The 22,738-nt window shown below is 37.2% G+C and overlaps 1 protein-coding gene across 2 annotated transcripts in view; it reads left to right on the forward strand.

Moving 5' to 3' along the window:
- The first annotated feature begins 1,147 nt into the window (after nt 1-1,147).
- The window catches only part of LOC148852660 (ENTH/VHS/GAT family protein), a 61,886-nt gene continuing 40,295 nt past the window's right edge, over nt 1,148-22,738 (forward strand). The window contains exons 1-6 of one of the 2 annotated variants that reach the window (XM_088944650.1): nt 1,148-1,672; nt 3,393-3,557; nt 4,696-4,774; nt 10,601-10,699; nt 10,805-10,918; nt 21,415-21,572. In XM_088944650.1, coding sequence (XP_088800776.1) covers nt 3,457-3,557; nt 4,696-4,774; nt 10,601-10,699; nt 10,805-10,918; nt 21,415-21,572 — 551 coding nt within the window. In that variant the 5' untranslated portion in view covers nt 1,148-1,672; nt 3,393-3,456. Of the gene's footprint in view, nt 1,673-3,331; nt 3,558-4,695; nt 4,775-10,600; nt 10,700-10,804; nt 10,919-21,414; nt 21,573-22,738 lie in introns of both variants that reach the window. The other variant, XM_088944651.1, reaches the window with a different exon arrangement.

Raw genomic sequence — 22,738 nt, forward strand, 5'->3', positions numbered from 1 at the left:
GGCCCCATGGCAGTAGAAGCCAGTGCCCATCCTAGACACGACTACTTAACAGTAGAAGCCATCGTCGGTCTCAGTCACGACTATCTGACAACAACAACAAGCACCCATTTAAGTCATGACAACTTGGTAACAAAAACACGGATATGTCCTGATCACAAACATTAGACCGCGTAAAGACATTACAATGCCACTAGCAAAGCTCTTGCCCATGAACAAACACTTGAAGTACTACTAGAACATATATTTGCTCTCATCGACCGAGGCTGAGCCTTGAGCACAACTCACCCAACGGCCCTAGCCTTGGCTTTGAGAGTGGGGGGCAAGTGATATAGGTATATTTGGCTGACACACCGAACCCCAACACGTGGCATTGTCTAAGGGTACCCCTATCAATCCACACTCCTCCAAGGGCAACAAGGTGACTCCCACTTCGAGCCACTATGGAGCATTTATTGCAAGTGCACGTTCTCGACACATTTACTCCCGACACACTAATGAAGGGATTGTGATCAGCCGATGCCTCTTTGGCTCCCATCTATGTGACCGCAATCTACGAGATGGTTACTCGTTGCTCATTATTCCTCCCCCAAGTGACTCTGACTATAAAAGGGGCATCACAGCTAAATGTACACTTACTCTCTTGTTGTGAACTTGGCTTTACTTTGAACCTTGACTAACTTGATCATCATAATCTTTGCCCTTGGGAACACTCTTGGGGCCTTTGATGTCTTTTCACTCTTGGCAGGTGGAACTCACAGCTTTCGAACCTTAGAAATTACTATACTACCCTTGGCTCTAAATTCAGCAGCAACAATTCCCAAATACACGATGGGATGTGGGTGTGAGGAATTCTCTTTAGGGAGTACATCTCGGACAAGTGCCATGTAAAGGAAGTTTGGATCATCTGCCAACAAAATACGTTCTAACACCCTTCCAACATCATCTTACACCACACATCTCATGGCGGGTCCTACTTTTAGTGGGCCCCAATTTCATAGTGAGAGATGTGTGGTGTCGAATCAAATTCGTAAACTGTTGGAACGCGTTTTACTGAAGTAGAGGAGATGTCCCCGATGTGCGGCTGGGACGAGTTGTGAGGTTGGTGCATGAAGCGCTCTAAATAGCAGATCCGGACTCGGGAGTGAGTGCGTCCATTAACGTCCATCCAGCGGAGCATGGAATATGGGCTTGAGACCTGAACACCCTGTCGGGTGATTTCTCTCACTCTCTCTCGTCTTTTCCTATCTAGAATTCTTTCTCTCTCTACAACCTTTTTACTTCGCTGGGACTGGGTGCTCATGGCGGTGTCGCATACTGATATGAACTGTTTTTCTCAATTATATAAAGCAGAGAAATCAGTTGGAGAAAAAGAAAACTAAAAAAAAAAAAAAGGAAACGCAAATCTAACTTCTCGCTACCCCAGAACGAAAGCCAGTGCCTTCACTTTCACTGCAAAAGGACGAGGAATATTAACAGAACACACTCATAAAGAAGAAACCAGAAAGAGAGGAGGAGCTCAAAAGCAAACCCTAGCTTGGATTCTTTCATGGGTGGAGTAGACGCCGAAAGTTGCTGATTTGCTCTTCTGGAAGTTCTGGAGCTTTTTGCGTTTTATCTTGCTTTTTATTTCTTTTGCGTCTATGGGTTTCTCAATCCACACTCCTTGAATCGGGTACGCCAATTTGTATCATTTTGTGACCCTGGTCTTTGTTTTGATTCTCTTCAACTCGGAGAAAAAAGGCATTTTCGGAGTTTTCTAATTTTCTTGTGATTGAATTTTGTATTTGGCGATCCAGTTTTGTGGATCACTAGTTTTGTTTGTGGAATTTGTAATTGGGTTCGGTCTCTTTTAATGGTCGATTAGATCTGGGTTGTGGTTACTTGCCTGTGGAAGATTGTTTCTGACGTGAACGTTTGCAAATTTTGTGATTGAAGTGGGGTTTATGTTTGCTGAGTTGACTTATGTGTTGAATCTCCCTAATCCGTGGTTTTGGATTATCCAGTTGGGTAATCTGGTAGATTAGGTAATTGAATGATCTATCGGTGTTTGTTGATACTTGATAGTGAAGTGATTTGAACTGAAATTGGTAGATTAAACTAATGTACGAGAATAGCTTTTTCTAAATATTATGCCAACTGTATTTTGAGGTTGTTGTGCTGATGAAGCAAATAATGAAGTACAATCAAGTGTCTTTCAAATCGATGTCATCTCAAAACATTGCTGGTGCGTAGTAATAAAAAACTACTGTTGGCTGTGATTTGTGAATCTGTCCAAACTGTCCATGAACAATGCATTGGATTCTTTCTGTTTCCTCACATCCATTGATCCCTTTTGATACTGGACCTGCTTTATTTGCATCAGATTTTGGGGATATTTTTATTAAGTGTTCTAGCAGTGTATATTGCATTTTTGGTTGCACTTTAACAAGGGTTCAGAGGCCAGCATTGGCTTTAATGTTGTGAAATAATCCTTACTGTAATTCGCATCCAAGAAAGATTATTGCCTGTTAATAAGAAAATAACATTGCTCCTGCAATTATGCATTACTGAAATCATGATAAAAAATTATGCACTTCCTAGTTAACTAACCATGACAATCATGAGTTATGTGTTTCTCAGAATTTGTACTCACATATTTATATGTTTTTTGAGTTATGCACTCTTCTCAATCTTCACATGAATGGATTCATGGGGCATTGTGGTTGGAAGTTCTCTTTAGTCTTTAATAGCCTTTTCTGCTTAATATGGAAAGCATTTGTATCAAATCAAGCTGCACTTTTTAGTTAACATTACTTGGCTGGTTTTCGAGCAAAATTGCACTTTGTCTTTCTAGTAAGCAAATTGGTCCCAATTTAATTAGATCAAAATTTTTAATTCTTTCCTCCTGAGATTCAGTGGTTATATTATTTCATTGCTTAATTAAATCATGCTCTTGCAGATGACATTCAATATTTTGTGGGGTTTTACTTTTTTTTTTGTTGTGCTTAGTTCCTTTAACTCCCCTTCAATCCCTTTTTATCTCCAATATTTATTTTCTGTGAAGTAGCATATATGGGGTTCTCAAATTTCTTGTCTTGATTGATGTACAAGTTATTTTAGGATTTGAGTATAATCTTTAAAGTATTAATTGTTCTCCTTTGATGATGCTGATAACAAAAATGTTATCCTTTGATTGGTCAATTTATGTTAAGCTTCTTGCTAGGTCTAAAGGAATGTTAAGGTTCTCTAGCCACATTATGCTTCTTGCCTTAAATAGTTTTCTTCCCTACACTAGTAACTAACCCAGTTTTCTTGCAATCATGTTTTTTGCACATGCCAATTGATCTACCAGACGGGTGCAATGTATTGGCATTTGATACAGATAAGTTCTAATTCTTTTCCAATTATTACAGATATGTCCAAAAGTTTAACATTCTGAGCTATATGTCCTGGTGAACAATTTGGAACCAAGTAGTTATGGCAGCTGAGCTTGTCAACTTGGCAACCAGTGAGAAACTGACAGAAATGGATTGGATGAAAAATATTGAAATCTGTGAACTAGTTGCACATGATCAAGGGTATATTACTCGCACAATAAAGATTATGCATTATTATTTAGTGTTATTACCTATTCAAGTTTACTGGCAATTTCTATTTAGTTAGATACTTTGAGTCTCAACTTAACTTAGCTTAGCCTTAACCCAAACCATTTGGGGCTAGCTACATGAATCCTGTTCCATCATTATGCTATATCAAGAGTCATGCTTTCTGTCAAATTAAACTCAGATCATTTCTGACCACTTAAGTCTATATTTCTTTTTGTTTTACCTTTTCTCTTTTAGACCCTTTTATTTGAAGTTTTGAACTAAATCACTTGTCACTGGTACAATCATTGGTTGCCTATAAGCATGATAAAATCATCTCAGTAAACTTCTCATCTCATCACTAGTTAGAGCTACTCTGAAGTCATCTCTAACATGTTTGTTTGAATTATTTCTAATTTTTTTGTTTCTAGTCAATCCATCTCAGCATCCTCTTCTTAGCTACATTCCTGTTTTTTTTTTTTGAATATGTTGTTTTTTGAATTTTGATTGCCTACACTCTATCCCATAAAGCAATGTTGGTCTTTATCCATCTTAATAGAAATTTTCTTTTAGTCTAACTAGTATGCACCAGAAAGACAGCACATCAGATGCACCTTTCCACTTCAATTGGCCTGTTCTGGACAACATTCTCTCCAACTTTTCTCATTATTTTTTGAGTATAGTTGAATATTTTAATGACCACAATATGCATGGCAGCATGGGTAAATGAATGCTAGAGAGTGACATTCTCTAAGGCTGTAAATACTTAATATACTTAGTCATATTATAGGTAGGTTTTCTTTTATTTATAGTATGATGGCTTTTCATTGTTTTTAGGTTATTTTTCTCTTCTAATTCTTTGAGATCTACATATTTGACCTTCAATGAAGCTGTTTCGGTTGTGGTAAATTGCTTTTTTCTATCATGTTGGAAAATGGGAAGTATTAATGGTTGTTGCCTTGCAATATTTGTCTCTATTAGTTTTTTCAGTTAAAATCTTGCAAATGCATCTGGTACATGCTTTATATGTCACTCCTTGTGCAAAGTAATATAAGATGATTCAATTCCTCCCTTTTCCACTATTTTCTAACCATAGTTTTTTTTTTTTTTTAAATCTTTTTTGAATGAGCAGGCAAGCTAAAGATGCTATAAAAGCTATTAAAAAACGGGTGGGAAGTAAAAATGCTAGAACTCAGCTCTTTGCTGTTATGGTGAGTGCAGAACCCTATACTCTCCATGTTGTTTAGCTTTAAATTTCATCAAAATGGTGGTTATGAACAGCTTATGGAATTCAATGTAATATAATTTATTTTTTATGTACGCATGCATGTAGACTAAGGGGGTGTTTGACAGCATGGTTGGTTTTGTTTTTAAAAACAAAAATGACTGCAACATCAGCAAAAACATATAATTTTGCTGATGTGACAGTTGTTTTTGTTTTCATAAACAAAACCAACCATGTTGTTGAACACCCCCTAAAATATGCATAGATACATAAACATGTGTGTATTGTTAGGAGGCATGATGTCAGGGGTAATTTGGTCTCACTACTTATTATGTTATAAGAGTCTCTTCAGTTTAGGGATGCCAGTGGATTGGATTAGGTGGTAAACCTGCAATGACCCAACACTATCTGATTAGGATCGGGTAGCCTTTCTTGGGTTTTAGTTCAGTTGAATGATAAGATGGTTGGAATGATCAGTGGGAGGAGGGGGAGGGAGATGAAGTTACTCGACTGGAATGTAAGGGGACTAAGGGAGGGGAGAAGAAGGGATATGATCGGATACTTGATTAGAAATTGTTGAGAATATTTATGTGAAAGGGATACAAGAAATTTTGGGGAAAAGGAGAGGAGTAAGGAGGCAGTGATAGAAATCATAAAAAAAAGGAGGCAGTGATAGAACTCATAACTCTTAGAGTTGTACATTGGGTAAAGACCTTGAAATTCTTTTCAGACTTCAAGGTGGAGGATTTCTCCAGGAGCTAGGGGGAAATAGCTGGCTCTTCCTCTAGGAAACAAAAAAAAAACCTTAGAGGTTTGGTCACCCCCAGTGGGTGGTTGGATGAAACTAAATTTTGATGGTGGTAGTGTGGACAATCTATCTCCCTCAGGAATTGGAGGGGTGATTAGAGATGAGGGTGGTATTATATGTGCCTTGTTCTTAGGCCCAATTGAGCAAGGTGATTCAGGAAGAGCAGACTTTTTAGCTGGAAAAAGAAAAAGAAGGTGATTTGAAGATAGTATTGGGGTAGTTGAAGAAGGGTTAGGGGGTGACTTGGCAGCTTTGAAATGAATTTAGGCCTTTCAAATGGCTGTCAAAAGACATGAACATTCAAATAAGATGGGTCAGAAGATCTGCCAACAGCTTGGAATCAGCATTGGTGTATCCCTCTATTTCAAAATTTCCTCCACTCTTGTATAACAAGCCACGACCAAGAGCTCCCTTCAAATACCATACAATCCTTAGAACTGCATTCCGATGTGGAACTCGAGGATTCTACATAAACTGGCTCACCACACTAACTGCAAATGAAATATGTGGCGAGTAATGGTTAGGTAGTTTAACTTGCCTACCAACCTTCTGTGCCTTCCGAGATCTTCAAACTGCTCACCCACATCACTACTCAACTTGGTATTTGGTTCCATAGGTGTTTCAGCTGGTTTGGCACCTAACAATCATGTCTCCAACAAATCAAGAACATATTTCCTCAGACACAGATTAATACCTTGCTTAGACCTTGCTACTTCTATCCCCAAGAAATATTTTAATTTACCAAGGTTCTTTGTTTGGAAGTGCTCTTGTAGAAAGGTCTTTAGCCTATCAATCCCCAATCTGTCACTATTGGTAATAACAATGTCATCTTCATATACCACCAGTAAAATCTTCATAGCATGTGAATCATAGCTGAATACTGAGTGATCAACTTGACACTGTTTCCTGCCAAACTTCTTTATCACTTCACTGAATCTACCAAACCACACACGGGGGACTGTTTAAGTTCATAATGGCCTTCGTTAGTCTACACACCTTACCATCCTTCCCCTGAGCAACAAGCCCCAGTGGTTACTCCATATAGACCTCCTCAAGGAGATCACCATGTAAAAAGGCATTCTTGATGTCAAGTTGAAACAGAGGCCAATCATACATAGCGGCTAGAGATATCAAAACATGAACTGAACCAATTTTAGCAACAAGAGAGGTCTTGGTGTAGTCAATGCCATACGTTTGGGAATATCCTTTGGCAACCAGACGAGCTTTCAAGTTTTAATCGCTCTACACTACCATCAGGTAAATACTTAACAATGTATACCCACTTACAACCTACACCATGCTTACCGGGGGGGGGAGTGTGGTGAGATCCCACGTATGATTATGAGCCAAAGCTAAGAGTTCTTGCATTGCATGGTAGAGGCAAGGGCTTCCTGGACATCCGTAGGAATAGAAATAGAAGACAATAGAGAAACAAACTGGCGATGGGAAACAGAAAGGCGAGATGTAGAAACATAATTGGAAATGGGATGAAGTGTGCAATTGCGTTTATCCACAAGGCATAGGAAGATCAAGGTTAGAAACAAGGGGTGGGGCTGGTGTGGGAACATCTGCCGGATCTGTCGATGGTGAAGAAGCTGGATGAGGAGCTGGTACATGTCATCGATGCATATACACTTGGCAGATGGGTGGCCGTTCAACAGGAGGTTGCACTAGAAGTGAAGACTTAGTCACAATTAGAATAAGTGGAATGGGGTCCTCAACGGGAATTGGAAGAGGTGGTGGAGAAGAAGAAGAAGAGACATCACCTGGCCATAGTTTTCAAGGCGCCGAGGCGAGGCTAGGCGATGGGGGGCACCTTGTTGCCTAGTCGCCCAGGCGATGGATTTTTTTAAGTAAAAACAGGTATCCTAGGATAGTTCCCTAGGTTCCATAATCATATTTCCTTAATAAATATCCATACTTTTTATAAAAAAGTATAAACTTCATGTTAAAGTATAGAAAATCAACATATTCCAACATATTCATGAGAAGAAAAAGAAGTAAAGAAAATTTAAAAAATATAGGGGCTGAACCCCTATTTCTGTTTTGGGAAAAGAAGAAAAGAAAAAGTGAAAGAAGAAATTAGTATATAAACACACAAAATTAGTAAAGAAAAGGAAGAAAATGTGTTGATTGGACAACATTTATGTTCTTCCTTACTTATTGGTTTAGGTTTTGAAGTCTTTGAGGGTTCAATACAGCATTTAGCAATGTTTGTGTTGATTAAACCTTAACAAATAAGAAAATAATAAAAAGAAATTAGTATATAAACACACAAAATGAATCTTTTGGTTTAAAAATGTCTATTTTATAATTATAACCTCAAAAAATTAAGAATATAAAAGTTTTTTATAACATACTATAGAAAACTACTTGGTGATTAGGCGAGGCAACCAATTTCTTAAATAAGCAAAAGGCCAAATTATACCAGAATTTCACACAGGCCCTCTTCCTCCCATAAATACATACAAGTCTCCAAAATTTATCTGCATCACAAATAGACACCTACAACCTCCAAAAACCCCAATACAATATATCTCTCGACACCTTCCCTCAAACTCAAGGTGGGGAAACCAACTTGAGTTTGCAAGAAGGATGTTGAAGCAACCTTTATGAAAATAGGTGTACTGTTGAAGCAACAACCATGAAACTTGAGATGTTGAAGGGGCCACTTAGAAACCAAAGTTGGATGTTAGAAAGTTGAATGAATTCGTGTTGGAAAGCCAGAGTAGAGCCAAGTCATGATCTAGTAATCACCAAATTGAAGTTGGCCAACGGAAAGTCAACACATATCAGGCCAAAGGATCAAATTTACCCATCAAAAGGCCAATAACAATGTTTGAACTCAAGAACCAACCATGTCTAAAGATCATTAGAAATACCAACAGAATTACCACAGCATAGTTGGCTAGTGGAAAGCCAACTATGTTGGACTCATAAACCAGAGCAAAGATTCAAAGTTGATAGAAGGAAAGCTAACTATGAACTCCATAAACCAAATTGAGGAATCGGAGTTGGCCAATTGGAAATCCAACTATATAAAGTGAATCAAAATCCCATGTCACCGAAGGAGATCAAGACTCCAAGGATTTCTTCAACCTTAAATCAGAACTGGTGTGCATAATATAGGATAATTGCTGAAACATTTCGTCAAACATCTTCCATGCAAAACATGTATGAGGTAAACAAACCAGATATTGACCAATGATAATAGATCCATCACACCGAAATAGTCCAAATATCAAACCAAGACACAAACAGAATCAGATCAGAACTGATCATAACAATGGAAGACCATTGTAGAAATTTGCACCATCAAGATGTTTTCTCGAACACCAAATGGTCACCTTGAGCTCCAGTATCTCATGCTGGTATTGATAATCATAAATAGATCAGAGAAGTTGCAGAGCTTCTATAATACTTCTTCAAAAAATTGGAGCTCCCAAAGAAAACACCAAACTTGGCTAAATGACCAACAACCAACCTTTTAGACAATAAATCAGACAGTTGATATGCAACATAGAAACCAGAATTTGCTTGAAGATATGAACTAGTTCAGATGCTAGGGAGCATAACCCACAATACAAGAAGGGAAAATATAAATCCTTCCATAGAGGTAATCCTATCGGAGAGCCAACAAAAGAGAAAAATCTAAATAAAGCTTTAATAGCATTAAAAATAAGGACTTGAAGATGCTCTAATATACCAACCAGATCAGATTTCCTTGTCCAAATGATCCTTTGATCTTCTTTCTCATATAAAAATGATCTGAGCTCTAAAAGCTGAAGTCTAGATTCCATTAGGTATGAGAGAACCAAAAGAAAATCCAAATATGGTGTTACTTTTTCCTGGTTTCCTAAAAAAGCAACGAGAAGCTATATCACCCCTTTTGGAGTCTAATAAAATTCACCAAACTAATTTCCACACTAAACCTGCTCTAATACCATGTCAACTAATATAAAACAGAATAACAAATCAAGAAGAAAATAAGAAGAGGAAATAGAGAAAACATCAAGATTTAACGTGGTTTGGCTCGGTAGCCTACATCCACAGGAAGAGAGGGAAAAATATCCACTATGAGAACAAGAGAGATACATGGCTGACCTCTCTACAGACACAAAAAAAATCCACTCTCACTCCACCCTAATCCCAGACAACCAATGGCTTAAATAAGCAAAAGGCCAAATTATACCAGAATTTCACACAAGCCCCTCTTTCTCCCATAAATACCTACAAATCCCCAAAATTTATTAGCATTACAAATATACACCTATAACCTCCAAAATCCCAAATACATTATATCTCTCGATAGGAGGATGACATGCTGTGGAAAGAAGCAAAAACTTGCCAATATAAGGGACGTAGTATGATAGTGGAGCAAATATTCGAAAAAAACGCAGTCTTGGAGCTTGAAAGGGTAAATGAAAAGAATGGAGATAAAAAGATTGGTGTGGGCCATCCTAATGCAGTTAAAAGATTTAGACAAAAAATTTAACAGACTTGTGCTAGTGTCAAAGGTGTTTGCTAGATTGAAAGGGGGTCTATTTGGGGTGGGAATCAACAAGAGGGTTAAGGAAAAAAAATTGTAAAGAAAAAGCAAGAGTTGCCTAATGTTGCTGATGCTGGACTGCAGTCATTGAGTTTTGTCCACCAACTCCCACTTGACCAAGTGATCCTTCTTTCCCCCAAGTCCCATGAGAAGTCCCTTATGGTTTTTTTTCCTGATCTTCTTGGCAATTCTCTACAAAATTTTAAAGACGAACAAATAGTATATTGGAAGATTAGCTTGGTGTTTTGAGAGCTTGAAGTTGTTGGATGCTTCTGCTTTTTTTTTCCTGGTATTCTGAAAATATGCCTTATTGTTTAGCTGTCAACAAGATATTTCAAATTCAAATTGTTTCCTTTTCCCATCAAATTTCATTATCCATCCGATCCCATCTTACATATTTTATTGAAGTGTACAGGCTTGTTACTCAGCTATTCAACTGTCATCTGGTTTTGCAGCTATTGGAGATGTTAATGAATAATTGTGGAGAACATGTTCATAGACTGGTGATTGATACTGGGCTTCTACCTATACTAGTGAAGATTGTAAAGAAAAAGGTTTATCCACTCCACATAGACATAAAATTATCTGCTGTTAAATGGATCTATATTTTATATTGTTACTATAAAATGAGCATGTTGAGTTTATCTTCTGTGCTATAGTCAGATCTGCCTGTGCGAGAGAAGATATTTCTTCTTCTTGATGCCACACAGACATCTCATGGTGGAGCTTCTGGAAAGTTCCCTCAATATTATTCCGCTTATTATGACTTGGTGGTAGGTATAGACATACAAAATCTTTAACCTACAAGGTTCTTTTTATTAGATGATTAAGTTCTGTGGTTCAAAATTTAATCCTGTTTGCTTGCTGTTTATCATATGCCATGCATAAGTGATAGTACACTATTCTGGTTTAGTTCATTTATGTGAATTATTGTTAAAATCATGAATCATCGATATTATAATTTGTTCTGGGCTTTTGTTGCTGTTATGTAAATTAACCCATTAATAGTCATATGCTGACTTATTTGTTTTTAATAGTAGCCATAAAGTTGACCTTTTTTTCAGGAGTTGAACTAGATAATCTATAATTTTGGTCAGAAGTGGAGAAACTGGATGAGGGTATGTGTATCTTCTCCCAAATTTTCTGTTCTAATCAATGGAAAGTCTTCTGGTTTCTTCAAAAATTCAAGGGGCATTTGCTAAGGTGGCCCCGTCACCTCTGCTTTTCCTATGTATTATGAAGGTTCTGACCCAATTCATCAACCACGCGGGTCAGGCAGGCCTATGGGAGGGTTTTGAGATAATTCCAGGTCGTGGGAGGGTCATTGTTCTTCACTTTGCTGATGATACTTTATGCTTCATTGGCACTTCCTTTTCTCAGCTGGAAACTATAATAGGGATTTTTAACTGGTTCGAGGTAGTAACTGGTCTGAAGATGAATTTAAGAAAATCTTCTATCATTCCGGTGGGCAGAATTGAGGGGCTGGAAGAATGGGCAGAAGTACTGGGATGTAAAATAGAACCTCCTGACTAGTTATCTTGGTCTTCCTCTGGGTGCAAAAAGCTCATCCTCAACAAATTGGGAACCTGTTGTAGAAAGAATGGAAAGAAAATTGGCGATTTGGAAGACAAAATACCTTTCAAAAGGGGGAAGAGTGACTTTGATTAAAAGTACACTTGCAAACCTTCCTACTTATTACCTTTTTCTCTTTTCCTACACCGAGTAAAGTGGCTAAGAGAATTGAAAAATTGCAAAGAGATTTTTTATGGAAAGGCTGGGAAGATGAGAAGAAAATTCACTTGGTGGCTTGGGATCAGATCTGTACTCCACATAGTTCAGGTGGTTTGGGTCTAAGAAAACTGAAAACTTTTAACACTGCTTTAATGGGGAAGTAGTTATGGAGATTTGGCACAGAAGAAAATAGTTGGTGGAGAAAGCTCATTGCTGCAAAGTATGGCCTTCAGCCTGGGGGTTGGATAACTGCTATTAACGTTCCCTCCTATGGATACTCTTTATGGAAGGCTATAATGAAAGTGCTCTCGACTTTTTTGAAGGGTGTGGGCTTCCAGGTGGGAAAGGGGGACAGAATTTGATTCTGAAAGGATAGGTGGCTTGATGAAACAATTTTAGAGATAAGTTCCCTATTATTTTTTCTGTGGCTGAGAACAAAGAGGCTACAGTGGCTGAATCTTTTGAGCTAATAAGAGGGGAAGTGTCTGGAAACTTAGTTTCCACAGAGCTTTTCAGGATTGGGAGGTGGAGGAAGTAATGAGCCTCCTTAGCTACCTGAATATGTTCACCTTCAATCCCTAAGTAAGTGATATTTGGACCTGGAAATGAAGGCTGATGGATATTTCTTTGTTAAATCCTTTTCGAAGGGTGTAGCTTCTAGAGGAGAGTGTGATTTCCCATCTAAACAAATTTGGATTCCTTCAACCCCTTCCAAAGTCAATTTCCTAGTTTGGGCTTCAGCTCTAAAGAAATGTCTAACAAGAAGCAGTCTGATGAGAAGAGGAATCACCTTTGATGACTTAAATTGTGGGATCTGTGGTCAAATGGAAGAGTCCATGGATCACTTATGTATTCATTGCTCTTTTGCTTGGAGGATTTGGTCACACTCTTGCATGTGGTGGGCATTAACTGGGTGATGCCAGGATCGATTCAGGAACTTCTACACAGCTGGTATATTCTGGGTTATCAAAAGAGGAAAAATCATTTGGAGGACCATTCCAGCGGCAGTGATCAGAACTATTTGGTCCAAGAGGAACAATAGAATTTTTAATGTTCTTTGTAAAAGTTCTGATGAGTTGATCAATTGTGTTATGGCTAAACTTGTTTCTTGGTTATCGGTTGTTCCTGAGCTTAGCAACATTTTTCTAATTCTAAATTCAGTTAGTTTATGGGACATCTGATGCTGTGTATGCAGGGGAGGCAATCTTGTTTGCTCCTCCATTTGTATGTGATTCTTCAAAATAATACTATCTTACTTTTTCCAAAATAAACAAAAGAAATTAGGGTTTTTAGCCTTGTAGGGATTTTGTAGGCCACCTACAAGGCTGCGATGAAATGGTCTCCTTTGATTTTTCCATTGCATTTGGGGCCTTAAGTTCAAAACTTCCTTCTTTTGTTTTCTCTGTCTCCAATATCCATTCTGCAAATTGCCTGTTGTGAAACATGAACAGCAATAACCTGTCACTCAGTTTTCTCATCCCCATCACTTTCTCTTCATCGGACACAAGAGATTACATGGTGAGATATGGTTGTGCAGTTCCATGCTTCCCCATATTAGTAGGAAGTATCTATGGATGAAACTTATTTCTTGGGATTTAGATGTTGCTTGTGCATATCAGTTGAGAAGTGAGGTGAATACTTTGAAGTAGGGGCATAAAGCACATGTAATCTATTTCTCTGCTTTGATGATATTGTGCATGAGATATACAATTTGGTGGTTTCTCAATGGATATATAATGATGATGCATCTACTTATCCGAAGTTGGTAGGAGGATTAGGGTTTTTGCATTTCTAGCTGGACTTATTTCTGAGTTTGATTTAATTAGGCAAAATGTTTTTACATAGGAGACTATTATGCTCTCACAGGCAAATAAGGAGAGTAGGAGATGTTTGATGCTTAAATCAATATGGAGGTGTGCATCCGGAGTTTTATGTGATAGAAAAATACCACTTAGATTAAAAGGAAAATTCTATAAAACAGTTGTAAGACCAACTATGCTGTATGCATTAGAGTGTTGGGTAGCCAAGAAACTACATGTCCAAAAATTGAGTGTAGCATAAAATGCATATGCTGATATGGATGAGTGGAAAACTAGAAAGGATAGGATCGGAAATGAAGTCACTCAAAGGAACCTAGGAGTAGTTCCAATAGGTGATAAAATGAGAGAAAGTAGATTAGGATGGTTTGGTCACGTCCATAGAAGACCATCAATATGCATCCGTAAGAAGAGGTAATTTGTTGCAAATTGAAGGGGCTAGGGTAGAACAAAAAGGGCATGAGTCAAAGTGGTAAGAAATGATTTAAGCACCCAAATTTAACAGTGGATATGACATAAAACAAAATGGAATGGCAGTAGTTCAGATAAAGCATGGATGATGATGACTAGTAGGGAGTTTAGGAACATGGAAAACAAGTATTGGTGGTGAGGCTGTTTGAACAGAAATCAAATTTGAATGTTAATTTGGAGAAGAGTTGTTTGGTAGGGATTAATTAGAGGACATGATGGTGGAGCAGTTGGCAAATTATCTAGGGTGTATAACAACTAGTTAGCCTATGAACTATTTTGGTGTACCACTAGGAGGCAAATCCCGAAGAGTCTAGATTTTGGTATCCTATTGTAGAGAAGTTCTCCAAGAAGTTGGTGGTGTGGAAGAGGAATTGTATTTATCTAGGGATAAAAATCACACTTATCAAATCCACCTTATCTAGCTTACGTATTTATTACCTTTTAGTTTTTAAGATGCCACAAGGTGTAGTTAGGAAAGTGGAGAAGATTATAAGAGATTTCCTTTGGGAACCAGGGGAAGGGAAGAGAGATCATCTTAGCAGATGGGATGTTGTCAGGAAAGATAAACAGAAGGGGGGATTGAGAATAGGGAGAGTGGGGCAGATGGTTGTGGGGATTCCCAAACGAGATGGAGAAGCTATGGCATAAAGTGGTGGCGTGTATTCATAGGATGGAAAATACTAGTTACGATGCAGGATTATTTGCAAGGGTCACTTTGGCATTTCCATGGATGGCAATCCATAATATTCTGTCCATTTGCCTACTTTGTGGAGTATGATGTACATTTGGGGAAGAACATAAAGGTTTGGGAACATTTATGGGTGGTGGAGTCTTCTCTCATAGATCAATTTCCTTCTCTTTTTATTCTTTATTGCTTTAATAATGAATTAATGTGGAGTGCAGACAGAGCTGGGCTGCTGCCCTGGATAGCAGACCTGTTTTGGAAGGAGATAACAGACCTGTTTTTCCAGCTGCTATTGTTTGGAAAGTGACAGCTCTTACCTAAGTAAATGCCCTTGTTTGGGCTGCTGCCCTGGATAGGTTCGGTTCCTCACCAAGAAAAGCCTGCTGAGGGAGGAGTGCAGATTCAAGACTTGAGTTGTGTGTTATGTGGTCAACTGGAAGAGGATAACAATCATTTGTTCCTCCACTGTTCTGTTTCAATGTCTTTATGGAATCACTATCTTTCCAGGTAGGAGTGCCTGGGCCATGCCAAAGTCTGTGCTGGATCTGATGTTGTGCTGGAACTATTTAAGGCTTTCCAAGTTGGCCAAAAGTGTTTGGAGATGAATCCCTGCAGCAGTGATTAGTACCATCTGGGAGGAGAGAAACAATAGTGTGTTCCAGAACAAGGCTAAAGGAATAGACAGCCCATTTCTAATTCCATTGGAAAAGTGGTTTCTTTGATTGCTTCTGTAAATGGTTTCCAAACTAGGGAGATTGGAGTCCAGCTGAACTCTAGAAATCTCCTTGAGCTGTAATGTAATCTGGTTCTTAGGCCTGCCTTCTTTCCAGGGGCCTACTTGTATCCTTCTCTATATTCTTAATAAAATTACCTTACCTTTCTCAAAAAAAAAAAAATAATGAATTAATGTCTAAGTTCATTAAGACTTCTCCTTCTTCAAATGGGCTTAACTGGAATTTGGGTTTTAAAAGGGGAATTTGGGACTTTAAGTTTTATAACGTTATTAATCTTTTGAATATCCTGGAAAGGGTGTTTGTGGATCCCTCAAAGCAGAGTTTAGGGGCTTGGTTAGGTTTAATATGGGAGATGGGGCTAGAATGAGGTTTTGGGAAGACAATTGGACTGGGGTTGGGAAGCTGTGTGACATATGCCCAAAACTGTATAGCTTGGCTGAACACAGGTCTTGATTGCCCACTATTATGATGTTGGAGGTGAGCAGGTGGTATGGAGTCCCAATTTTAGAAGACCTCAGCTTGATCAAGAGGTGGAGTGTATATTACTGCTGGACAAACTAGAGCAGACCAAAATTTCTAAATCAACCAAAGATGGTTTGCGGTGGAAGCAATGTAGAAATGGAAACTTCTTGGCCGGTATACTTGTCTACCTTCAAAGTGCTTTTTAAGGTTGTGGATCAAATTGAAAAAATAATGATACTTTATCTGGGAACCTAGGGATTCCAAAAAGGATCATCTAGTGAAAAGTGGTTTCTAGGAAAAAAGATAAAGGGGGTTTAGGGATTGGAAATGTCAAATTAAGAAACATGCAGTGTTTTAAAAGCGCAAGGCGCAAAAAAGGCGCAAGGGCCATTTTGTGCCTGAGGCGCAAGGTGAGGTGCACGCCTTTTTGAGGCAAGGCACACAATTTAAAAAAAATGCAAAAAAATTCAAAAAAGAAAAACAAAAAATTATAAAACATAATATTAATAAAAATATTAACTTAAGTTTTAAAAAACCTATTATCTAAAATTAAAATACATAAATATAATATGTAAAGCATATTCAAATGAGAATTTAAAAATGAAATCAAACATATAAAACATTTTCAAGCATATAAAACCCACAATCTCTTTTTTTCTCAATTGCATCAAGTAGCTAATGTGATATATTACATTCTTAATTCTACGAGCTGCCTTTGTGCCACGCCCACCGAAGCTTCAAGAACCCCCTATTTGGTAATGTTGTCCATTCATTCATCTTAATAAAATATCTTCTTAAAAGCAATTTAAACTATAAAATTATTATTTTTTGTGTGAAATCTAAGAATTTAAGACCCTAACATGGACTTGTTTGGGTTGGCCTCGAGGGGCGTGGTACGGGGGTCCAGGGGCGGAGCCCCCGGCTTAGTGGCCAGACTCAAAAAAAGGGAAAAAGCGGCAAATTTTCAAAAGATGCACGCCTGGGCTAAGGCGCAAGGCACACTAGGCGCATGCCCTGGTGCACCTTTTGAATGGGTTGCGCCTAGGACTTGGGCGAGGCGCCTACCCTAAAATGCGCCTCGCCTGAGTGCCTAGGCACGCCTTTTAAATCACTGGAAACATGGCATTGCTAGGTTAGTGGTTGTGGAGATTTTCCAAGGAGCAAGAAAGCTTATGGCATAGAGTGATAGGAAGTATACATGGATTGGTAGCTAATGGATGGGATGCTGGTCTTAACCCTAGGACTTCTCGATCCTCCCCGTGGAAAGACATCATTGGTGTCTTGCTTTTGTTTTCTCCTTTCATTAGGTATGATGCTTTCTTGGGTAATGATGTTTTCTTTTGGGAGGACACTTGGATTGGGGACCATTCTCTTACGGATATTTTTTCGGCCCTCTATTCCCTTTCTTCGAATAGAAAAAGAAAGAAAAAAGAAAAAAAGAAAAAAAGGAAAAAATATTCCCTTTGTTTGAACAAATTTAAAGTTATCTCTTCCTTTCGTGTCTCTAGGGATTCATGGCAGCTGGGTTTAATGAGAGGTTTGAGGGATTTAGAAGTAGGCTCGACAGGTAAACTTTTTTCTCTTCTAAATTCAATATTTCTGGATCAATCTTGTCTTGATAGTAGAATTTGATAAGAATCTTCCTCAAGGTGTTTATCTTGTTCTTCATTTCTCAACGCTTTGTTGCAATCTTCTAACTTGGCTACCTCTTTGCCTGTTAAAGAAGTATGGTGTGCTCCTGTACCTCCAAATGTGAGGACCTTTTGTTAGGAAGTGGTTCTCCAAAGGAAAAGAGCAAATTGGTGTTAATCCCCACGTGCCTGTAGCCTTTCCTTGAAGAGTGGTGAGATGGTAAATCATCTATTAATCTCCTATCCTTTTGTTACTTATATTTGGAATTGGTTCTCTTCCCTTTGGTTGCAGGTGGATCCTCCCACTAGCGTGACAAATCTTTTTGAATCTAGCCTTTTCCGACAACCAAAGAAAAGAGGAAGGGTGATGTGGAGAACAATGAGGGCAATCCTTTTGTTACTTATATTTGGAATTGGTTCTCTTCCCTTTGGTTGCAGGTGGATCCTTCCACAAGCGTGACAAATCTTTTTGAATCTAGCCTTTTCCGACAACCAAAGAAAAGAGGAAGGGTGATGTGGAGAACAATGAGGGCAGCAATTATTTGGGCAGTGTGGGAAGAGAGAAATAACAGGATTTTTCAAGGACAAGAAAGAACAACACATGAACTCATAGGAGGGATTGTCATCAAGGCCATACATTGGCTGAAATAGTTGGAACTTTTCAAGGACTTCTCCGTAGATGATTTGTTTAGCGGTTGGAGCATGGTAGTGGGCTCTTCCTACTCATCTATTACCATTCAAGGAGATTGGTCCCCCCATTACAATTTAGGGTCCGTTTTGTTCATAGTCGAAATCGGAATTGGAACCAGAATCGCAATCGCTTGGAATCGGAATTGGAATGATTTGTTCCCATAGTTTGTTTGTTTCAGACAGGAATTGGAATCAGCTGGAATGGGATTTCCTTCCCAAGGGAGGGGGAGGGATGGCCATTCCCTCAAACGGAGGAATGCCATTCCACCAGGAATGGGAATGGGATTCCGATTCTGTCCAACCAAACAGTTGGAATTGGAATGGCCCATCCCGATTCCAACTCCAGACCCCTATTCTTGTGAACCAAATGGGCTGTTAGTGTGAAACGGAATATTGATGGCAGCTCTGTAGGTAATCCTGGTCCGGAATTGGGGGTGTTTTTGGAGATGTGGAAGGAAGAGTTTTGGCCCTTTTCTTTGGCTTGATAGGATTGGGTGACCCACTTAGTGCAGAAGTTGCACCTCTAGGGGCTCAGATTGGTAAACAATTGGTTTGTGTGGGAAGAAAGGAATTAGAGGATTTTCAAGGAGAAGAGTAGGAGGGAGATGGAGATCATTGAAACAATTAAAATAAAAGTTGCATATTGGGTGAAGACCCTAGAAGAGTTCCAAGTATTCTCTATAAATGACATATTGATAAATTGGAACTAAGTGGCTCTATTAGCTAAAGGGAAGGAAAGAGTAACCATGGAATGAAGACCCAAAGCAACCAATTATTTTAAACTCAATTTCGATGGGAGTTACATTGGTAATCAGGCCACGGCTGGCCTGGGAGGGGTTTCTCGTGACACAGAAGGCAAGGGGTTGGCATTGTATTAAGGCCCTTAGCAGAAGGTAATGATGATTTGGCAGATGAGCTATGTGGATTACTCCATGGCCTAAAATTTGCTAGGCAATTTGGTTTCCATAACTTGGAGGTGGAAGGGGACTCTCAGGTGGTCATTTTTTGGACAAGATGTAGCTCCCAAATCACTTGGGTCTATAGACATAAGTTTCAGGAATAGAAAGTTTAAGAAGGGAATTAAATGTGGTTTTTAAATGGGTGAGAAGATATTGATAAAAAAAAAAAGGGTGAGAAGATCAGCAAATAGGAGGGCAGATGTTTTGGCTAAGGGACAGCTAGGCACCATATGTTTTTGGAAAAATTATAATTTATCCTTTGGATGGAGAAAATTTCCTACCTCGTTGTAATCCATTGAGGTTACTCTTAATAAAATCTCCTCTTATTGATCAAAAAAGGAAAAAAAAAACAGTTAGAAGTGGAGGGAGGTTGGATTTAAACACAGTTTGGGCACTTCCCTTAGACAGCCTCATAGTTTTCAAGGTGCCAAGGCAAGGCTAGGCGACAGGGGGGTGCCTTGTCGCCTAGTTGCCTAGGCAATGGACTTTTTTAAGTAAAAACATGTATCCTAGCATAATTCCCTAGGTTCCATAATCATATTTCCTTAATAAATATCCATAATTTTCATAAGGAAAGTATAAACTTTATGTTAAAGTATAGAAAATCAACATATTCCAACATATTCATGAGAAGAAAAAGAAGAAAGAAAAGAAAATTAAAAAAATATAGGGGCTGAACCCCTATTTCTGTTATAGGAAAAGAAGAAAAGAAAAGGTGGAAGAAGAAGAAGAAGAAATTAGTATATAAACACACAAAATTAGTAAAGAAAAAGAAGAAAATGTGTTGATTGGACAAAATTTTATGTTCTTCCTTACTAATTGGTTCAGGTTGTCTTTGAGTGTTCAATACAGCATTTAGCAATGTTTGTGTTGATTAAACCCTAACTAATAAGAAAATAATAAAAAGAAATTAGTATATAAACACACAAAATGAATATTTTAGTTTAAAAATGTCTATTTTATAATTATAACCTAAAAGATAAAAGTTTTTTATAACACACTATAGAAAACAACTTGGTGATTAGGCAAGGCGAGCCTCCAAGGGTGCCTTGTCGCCTAGGCATCGCCTTGACACCATGGACAGCCTGTAAGGGGAATATTGAACCTAACATGGGAGCTTGAAGCACATTTTAAATGGACTAGGAGGTCAGCAAATGCAATGGCTGATACCTTATTCTAGGCGTGTTTGTAAGTTGTTTTTATTTTGAGGGGTCACCTTGCCTATGAAGGTGACAATTGTACTAAATTTCCTTTAAGCTTAATGAAAGTTGCTGCTTCCCATAAAAAAACCACTTGTTTTTACCACTTTATTACAGAATACTGAATACATTTGGATTAATGCAATCTTCTAGGCTTTCCTTCTAGCAATTGCCATGCCTCACCTTCCATATAAAGTCTGTCCTTACATGCTGCAATTAGTATTAGATCTGTATTCACCAATGCACACAACTATACATCTCTTGGAACTTTCACCAAATGGATGCTGTACATGAACCCTTGTAACTGCTTTATTCCATAATCAGTAGAAGTTTGTATTGGCTAGAATGACCTAATACTAGGATTCTGCAGAAGGCAAAAGCATACACCTGGGGGAGGGAGGGATGTACAAGTTATATTTCCTTGTTGGCCAAATGTTTTATCAATCATCTACTGATTTTTTTTTTTTAATTAAGCTTTTATTTGTAAAGTCAACGTCTATTTCTAGAGGCAAATAGACATTATTGTTAAGATAGTCTTCACCATTGACTCCCAATAGGCACCAATATAGTATCAATCTAAGTGAAGTATGACATGCATGTCCATTGCTTGTTTTGGATATTATCTCCATTCTCCATTTCATGTCTTTTCTGTCAGGTCACCATTGTTAATTCACCTTTATTTTAAAAATCTTCCCAGATTCATGTATTTTTGCTTTAGTAGTGCTATCTAAATTTCATATTTATCGTAAAATTTTCATGTATGGGTCACACTACTAGCTCTTTTAGTATATTGTTTACTATGGTATAATTAAAGAAACTGAAACCATCAGAGATGGTATAGGTTCATGTAAGCTAAAGATCACTTTTCTCTTCTCTTTTTATTTTTCCAGAGCGCGGGGGTACAGTTTCCTCAAAGGCCTCGGGTTCCTCTGCCAGATCATCCTAGTAAAAAAGCACAAGTGAATAATGTATCTGCAGACAAGCCTGTTTCTCCAAAACATGAAGGCATTGCTCAGCAAGCAAATGCTCAGATTGTGCCTGAATCTAGGTACTTACGCCATCATTGATGCTGCTGAATTGGTGTGGTAGTCCCCTTTAGTAGGATCATCTTTCCCTTCTGTGTTTGGTAATTTGGTTAGAGGGAAGATTTTGGTGGGATGGGATGTGATGAGAAAGGAAAAATGGGTGGAAAATTTTCCCATTCCCATGTTTGGGTGCAAAAGGGAAAATATTGGGAAAATCAACCCCAATAACAATTATTAATTAATTAATTAGGTAATTAATACTATTTTTTATTACTTTATATTTTTATTCATTAAATATTAAATATTAAAATTAAAATTTGTAATTAATTAGTATTGATAATTAGTCAATTAATTATGAATTAAGAATTAACATTTTTATTTTTAGTTAATTAATTAATTATTAATTAGTTAATATTTATTATGAATTAGTCAATAATTTTTGTTTTGCATTACTAGTTCTTCTTAATAATCACTTCTTCTATCATTTATTTATCAAGCAAATTAATAATAAATAATTATTTTAATGAATTCATAAATTAATATTTTTATTAACTACTTTTATAATTAATTAGTTAGTTAATTAAAATTAATAGTTTTTATATTTATATAATTAATTATTAATTAGTGAATATTTAATATGAAGTAATTGATAATTTCTATTTTATATTACTAAATGCTTTTGATTATTTATTAATGAAATTAGTAATAAAATAACTTTTTAATAATTCATTAATAACTTAATTAATTAATTAATTATTAACTACTTTTTTGTTAATTGTTAAATAATTATTAATCAATTAACATTAATAGTTAGTTAATTATTAGCATTAATTAGTATTTTAACTTTAATTAATTAGGTAATCAGTAGTTCTTTAGTGTTTTATATTTTGCTTTTAATTAATTGTTAATTACTAATATGTTTATTCATGAATTTTATTAATAATTAACCAATTAATGAATATTAATAATTAGATAATTAATTAGCTAATAATTTTTATTTTATTTTACTAGTTATTTTAACAATTTTACTATTTATTAAGTAAATTAATAATAGAATGATTATGAGTTATCAATAATTGCTTAATTAATTAGTAACTACTTTTGTTAATTTTTAATAATTATGAATTAACTAATAATATTTTTATTGTTAATCAATTATAATTAAATTATTTTATTATTGTCTTATTAC

Source organism: Nelumbo lutea, chromosome 5 (assembly GCF_056320005.1).
Source record: "Nelumbo lutea isolate HS-2025 chromosome 5, American lotus-T2T, whole genome shotgun sequence".
Classification (NCBI taxonomy): domain Eukaryota; kingdom Viridiplantae; phylum Streptophyta; class Magnoliopsida; order Proteales; family Nelumbonaceae; genus Nelumbo; species Nelumbo lutea.